Source organism: Bison bison, unplaced genomic scaffold, assembly GCF_000754665.1.
Source record: "Bison bison bison isolate TAMUID 2011002044 unplaced genomic scaffold, Bison_UMD1.0 scf7180017864349, whole genome shotgun sequence".
Taxonomy (NCBI): domain Eukaryota; kingdom Metazoa; phylum Chordata; class Mammalia; order Artiodactyla; family Bovidae; genus Bison; species Bison bison.
Window position 1 is genome coordinate 4,533,314 of NW_011494921.1, and position 6,944 is coordinate 4,540,257.

The 6,944-nt window shown below is 46.5% G+C and overlaps 1 protein-coding gene across 1 annotated transcript in view; it reads left to right on the forward strand.

The window, feature by feature from the left end:
* The window catches only part of ALPK2 (alpha-kinase 2), a 136,305-nt gene that overhangs the window by 13,392 nt on the left and 115,969 nt on the right, over positions 1-6,944 (forward strand). The window contains exon 2 of the mRNA XM_010854830.1: positions 2,784-2,911. Coding sequence (XP_010853132.1) covers positions 2,788-2,911 — 124 coding nt within the window. The 5' untranslated portion in view covers positions 2,784-2,787. The remainder of the gene's footprint in view (positions 1-2,783; positions 2,912-6,944) is intronic.

Here is a 6,944-nt window from a genome sequence, read left to right on the forward strand (position 1 = left end):
GGAAAGCAAGTTTTTCCTCTTGGGAAAGTTCTGAGATGGAGGATAGAGTTTGTGGGAAACCATTTCTTTTGTATATTTTACAGAATACAAGTGTCTGCATTTAGATTCTGTCTAATTAAAGGTAAGCAAAAATTTTAAAAAAGAAAGCAACTTACTCTGGACAACACAGCTAAAATAACAGAAACATGCAAATCTTGTGTTCATTCCAGCTGCCATTCGATCGCTCCAAGGCTGTCCGTGAACCACACCCTGGCCCCCTCTGCTAATTTCAGTAATTCATTAGTTGTCCATCTCTAGCAGAGGATGATAAATCTGTCTTCAAGGGTTCTCACCTTCAGAGAAGTGAGGAAACATGACCCACGGCCTGACTTAACTGTCCTTTCCTTAACAGTCAGTGCCCCATGGCTGGGACACATGGTGACTGAACCAATTATGTGAGTCAAATAGTGTGTTTGTCAAGTGTTGTAAGCTGTGGGGCTTTGCTGTCAGGGAGCTGTCACCTGGTTTAGAAATCATGGGTGGCACATAAGGTCTTTGACATCACCTCAGCTCTTAATGGGCTTTCCTGTGGCTCAGACAGTAAAGAATCTGCCTGCAATGCAGGAGACCTGGGTTCAAGCCCCGGCTCGGGAAGACTCCCTTGGAAAAGGGAATAGTTATCCATTCCAGTATTCTTGCCTTGAGAATTTCAAATCTTAATGGTCTGATTTTGTCCTTTCTTCCCTCTCCATCCACAGCAGTGCCCGCCTGGGAATGGGAATAGTCTTGTCTTGTAAATTACTATTACAGGTGAATATTATACCAGGAGAAATCTTTAGACCTTAATTGGTATATCACTTTTAAAAAAATCATCATGGTAACCCACAGCAGAAAAGAAAATTGATGAGACGAGTGAAGTCTTTCCTTAAAGTCTACTGATTACCATCTTGAAAATCAATTATATAACAGATTCTTCCTTAGACCATTTACACACATTATTCTAATCCTTAGGGGATTAAGTGCTTTATAGGCAATAACTCACTTAATCTTCACAACACCCTCTGAAGTGTATACAACAATTATGCCTCCGTTTTACAGATGAGGAAACTGAGGTAGTCATGACATACTTATTGAGTTAGGAAGAGGTGGAGTCAGAATTTGAACCCAAGGTATCTGGCTCTAAAATTCTTACCCACCTCTGCTATGTTGCCGCTCAGAAGTGACAAACGGAAAGACTAGAACTAAAACTTCTGCCTCCTAGCGCACTGCTTTTCTTGGATGACCCTAATCATATGCCGTGTCCAAATCAATATACTAGGTGGAGATCTGAAATATGTAAGTTTCACAGTTCTCATCTTTGGAAAATTTATCACACCAGAGATAAATACACAAAATATATTTATGTGGAAGACTCTGTCTCTAAATGTCTACTGTTTGTATAGAGCAAATTGTTATTTCCAAGCATGGGGTCCTCCACGCAGGATAGATTTGGCAGTGGGATGCTAGCACTGTGCCCAGAGGACAGAGTCGGGTGGGTTCTTGGGTGCAGACAGACTGGTTGTTTTATGGCTGCCTTGAAATGTGCGCTGCATGGCTCCAGCGTCGTCTCTCACACTGAAGATGTCAGCCCGTGTGGCAAGGGGAGTGACTGCTGCAACTGTGTGATCTTGAACACGTACCTGAACCTGAGTCTCGGATTCCTCATCTTTAAGATGGAGAAGGAAATGGCAACCCACTCCAGTAGTCTTGCCTGGAGAATCCCATGGACAAAGGAGCCTGGCGGGCTACAGTCCACAGGGTCGCAGAGAGTCAGACACGACTGACTAACACACACACACAGAAGATGTAGGTGGTATTAATAACCTTTTAGGTCACTTAAAGGAGATTAAGTGACATAGCATACCTGGTGACTAACCAAGCGCTGAATGCCGACTTGTACTGATGAATCCATGCTTGCTCAGAAATGCCAGCCCACTTGCTGCCCTCCCTGGGGCACCTGCCTGCTGCTCGGAAGGAATGGTAGTTTCCCAGTTTCTCCTGGAAGAAACATGTCCCACCTGGTGATTCCTTTGTATTGAGTCAACTCCTCTTTTGGGAGGCAAACATGCATGAACACTGTTTTGTTTTTTTAATTGTCATCTTTCTTGAGTTCGTTTTTTTTTTAATGTATTTGTTTGGCTGCACCAGGTCTTCATTTCGGCATGCGGGATCTTTAGCTGTGGCGTGTGAGCTCTTAGATGTGGCATGTGGGATCTAGTTCCCTGACCAGGGATCAAACCTGGGCCCCCTGCATTGGAAGCGTGGAGTCTTAGCCACTGGACCACCAGGGAACTCCCAGGTGCACACACTTCCTGAGTCCAGTAGGAAACGACTTTGAAAGAGGTGGCACTGGCTGTAGCCTCAGTTTTCCCTCTGGCTGGCTGGGCTGTGGCTGCCCTGTCATCCACCAGGAAGCGAGGTTGAAACTGCTTCTGCGCTCCCTGGGGCACTGGCAACCTCTGCAGATTTTGATTGTGACCACCTGGGGGAGGGCACACCTGGCCTCAAGTGGGTGGAAGCCAGGAATGCTGCGAATGCCCAGGCCTGCCCCCACCCCCATAACAACATTTCCAGTGGCCGGTGAGAGAGCCCACCCAAGGACCACCAACCAGCATGACCGCAACACCCGGTCTTCTGCAGGCCAAGGGACCTCATTTCTTCTCTCCCTGAGGACCACTCACAGGGCGATGGGGCTTCTGGAATTCCTGAGAAATGTCAGAGATGTCCCAGAATGGATGGTGATGTTGGGGATTGTTATTTTTCAGGCTCATGTGGCATGAAAGGATGGCAGACTCAGGAGGGCCCCAGAGGCGCGCGCTTTGTTTTTTGTCTACGTTGCTTTCCCAGAAAGTTCCTGAGAAGTCCGACGCCGTGCTTCGTTGCACAATATCGGGTAAGCATCTCTAGCTCTTGGCCCTCTGAAATCTCTGTGCAGACCAGGTTTCTTTGGCTCACAAGGGCGCTGTTAAAAACATCACCTGGGAAGTTTAGTTCTGAGTAACTGATTGAGGAATTAAATCCTCTGTGACTTCTCTTTCTAGAAGATCTCTTCGAGTACCTTTCTGGACACATTTTGGTGATCCTTCTCCATGTCCTGTTGTGATTCTTGTTTAGGCAACTCCCACACTTGTTTGTTTGTTTTTTTTTCCCCAGATAATCCACTCAAATTTCCTGTGGCGCATGGGAAGGGCGTGAATAACTTCACTTTAGACAACGTACCTAACTCTTCTTCATCACCTTTTACTGATATCCCCACCTTGGCTAAATTTGTCTCCCTACTGTTTGCCTTTTTCAGCTCTGCTGGTCAGCAGTGAAAAGGTTAAAACCAAGACAAACACGCCCAGTGGAGGGAGAGCGAGATCAGGGAGCTGGAATTCCCCCTGCCTGGAGAATAAATAACCCAGAGCTGGTCCACAACTTTCACCCTGGGAAAAGGGATTTATTACTTATTTATTTATCTTTAGGCTCCACCACATGGCATGTGGGATCTTAGTTACCCGACCAGGGATCGAACCCATGCCCACTGGCAGCATGGAGTCTTAACCACTGGACCTTCAGGGAAGCCCCCAGGATTTGGTATTAAAAGAAAATAGAAGGAAAATTGTTGGGCAGGGAAGCAGTATTTGGTACCTTGTGAGTTGTTTTCTTCTCTTTCTTGGATTATGTCTACCCTTGAAAATATGGAGGCACTGGTGGTCTTGTCTAGAGGATGAAAGAAAACTCTTCACTCCTTTATCCCTTTTTCTAGGTCCAGAGAGGAGAAGAGTCAGTCTGTAAAATGGCTCTGCTTCCTTAGCAGAAGTTGCAATAAAATCTGACCTTCCAGTCTGGACCTTTGGGTGTAGGACTGTGCACCTGACTCCCCAAGCCGAGAGGACAGCACCTCCTCTTTCTTGGTGTTTGTCCACAGCCATCCAGATAGAGAGATGGGCTCAGGCTCACTATTGAGCCTTCAGAGTAGCCCCCTGTCTCCCTAGAAAGCCCAGGGTTTGGATGGGCCCTAATGTTGGATACCAGTCCCCACACACATAAGCCAGATACTTGTGAAATGTTCTGCAGGTGGCTCTCAATAAGCGACCTGCAGGTAGACTTAAAAAACAAGGGTAAGATTTTCTGGTGAGGTTTCCAGCAAGTACAGGGTGAAAAGAGAACCACCCACTAGGTACAAGATACCACTTCCCTGCACAAGTCTCTTTTGGGGCCAATTATTCAGTTCTGTACCACATGAAGGGAAAAAACCAGTCAGCCAGTAGGAAGCCGGGGGATTCAATCAGCCCTGATTACACCTGATATGAAACACTGGAGCCCGAGAGATCAGAATGAGTCATCCAGGCTCAGCTTGTGCGTACTTGCTGTCATGGCTTCCATAAATTCAGGAACACACCAGGGAGGAGCGATTAAATGCTTCCTAAGAAGAAATCGGGTAAAGATGACCCAAAGGGGAACACAAGTCTGATAAGAACAGGCAGAAATGAAATATGATCAGCAGCTTCCTTGATGGTTTTTCAGGGAAGTTCATTTTTGTATTTTGGTGGTTTAGTCATTTGTTTGAAAGAGACTCAGCCAAGCAGCTGCTGGAGATATGTCCCTGCCTGCAGGTTTGTCCTCTGCCTGCGCCAGGGACCGACACCTAGTCGGTCTGCCTGCCTGGAGAAAGAGGAGGTGGGGAGCACAGCTGGGAGACCCCAAGTTAGAGGAGACACAGAGAGAGAGGAGGGCTTCCCTGGTGAGAAGGTATTGCTTCCAAATACCAGGTTTTCCTCCAGTATGAAGGTGACGGTGAAGGTGAAGTCGTTCAGTCATGTCCGACTCTCTGCGACCCCATGGACTGTAGCCTACCAGGCTTCTTGATCCATGGGATTCTCCAGGCAAGAGTACTGGAGTGGTTTACAGTTTCCTTCTCCAGGGGATCTTTCTGACGCAGGGATCGAACCCAAGTCTCCCACATTGGAGGCAGACGCTTTAACCTCTGAGCCACCAGGGAAGCCCTCCAGTATAGGCGGCACATTTTATATGTTTTCGATGACGTGGGAGCTAGTGAGAAAGCTCTGGTACACGCTGGAAACCTTCCTGCCCTGTCTGTCACAAGGGGGAAAAAGCTCCACGGGGTGAATGGAATTCCTGAGGAGGTTTACCAGATTAGCCCGTTAGCAGTCTATTCGGTTAACGATCACCAGGGGAAGGGTGAACCCCTTCTGAGGGGGAGAGCGTAGGTCCATTTCTGTGATAACATCAGCCACACGTCCTCATGGCACCAGCCTGGGAAACCTACCTTCCAGACTCCTTCGTCCTCAGGAAGACATGATTTTAGCTCATCTATTTTGTTCTTTGCTTTTTCATACCACAACATACAATCAATTCTGAGCACCATTAAGGTATAATTTTCAAAAAGATAAAGTGATTCCATGCAAATATGGAGTGAACATCAAAGATTTTATTCCATTCTTTTTCCTTTTTTTAGGAACTATTCTTCCACTATTTCATTTTTTTTAAAGTGGAACATTTTTTAAGAAGTCTTTACTGAATTTGTTACAATATTGCTTCTGTTTTATGTTTTGTTTTTTTGGTCCAAGAGGCATGTGTAATCTTAGTTCCCTGACCAGGGATCAAACCTGTACCCCCTGCTTTGGAAGGGGAACTCTGAACCACTGGGCCACAGAGGTCTCTCAATTCTTTGAATGAACGGGGAACCAGAAAATATCAAGGCCTGGTCAAAGTGCATTTGAGGTATTGGGTGTTTATAGACAACTTAAATGAATGTTAGGATAAGATTGCTGAGTTAGAACATTGGTTCATGTCCTACAGTGCCATAAACTATAGTTTATGGGGTTATCAAGTCTTCTATGTGGAGATTATTTGCATCTCTGTTGAATAAAAATTCAAAAGTTTATATGTAACTTCAAGTCTGGAGATTGTAATCAATAGTAATCATCAATGAAGCAGAGGGCATTTCCCCTAGACAACTCTGAGACAGACCTTTGTCCCATGTGACACTGAAGCAAGATACCATACACATTTTCGCCGTATTTCTAAGTTGTAGATAATTTTTCTTAATAGCTTCTTTTTAAAAAAAAAATAGTAGTTAAGAGCACTCAGTCTTTTAGAAAGTTATTTATTTATTAATTTCTGGCTGTTCTGGGTCTCCGTCGCTGCACAGGCTTTTCTCTGGCTGCAGCGAGCAGGGGCTCCTCTCTAGCTGCCGTGTGCAGGCTTCTCATCACTGTGGCTTCTCTTGTTGTGAAGCACGGGCTCTAGGGTGCGTGGGCTCCAGGAGCTGTGACCCGTGGGCTCAGCAGCTGCAACTCCCGGCCTACAGAGCACAGCCTCAGTAGTTGTGGTGCGTGGGCTTAGTTGCTCCGAGGCACGTGGGATGTTCTTGGACCAGGGCTTGAACCCGTGTCTCCTGCATTGGCAGGCGAGTGCCTTGTCCCTGAGCCCCCAGGGAAGCCGTCTTAATAGCTTCTTGAGATTAGGAGCAGCACTTTTCATTTTGTCTGCTCCCCCGCCCCCACTCCAGCCCAGCATCCTCTTAGGCACGTAACATGCCCAAAAGCGCTTATTGAAGGATGTGTTTTTATCTATGAGAAGAAGCTTTTCTGGTTCCCCAATGACATGTCCATCATGCTTATCCCCATTGTTTATCATCCATTCTTATTCATCAAATCAGATCAGTTGCTCAGTCGTGTCTGACTCTTTGCGACCCCATGAATCGCAGCACGCCAGGCCTCCCTGTCCATCACCAACTCCCGGAGTTCACTCAGACTCACGTCCATCGAGTCAGTAATGCCATCCAGCCATCTCATCCTCTGTCGTCCCCTTCTCCTCCTGCCCCCAATCCCTCCCAGCATCAGAGTCTTTTCCAATGAGTCAACTCTTCGCATGAGGTTGCCAAAGTACTGGAGTTTCAGCTTTAGCATCATTCCTTC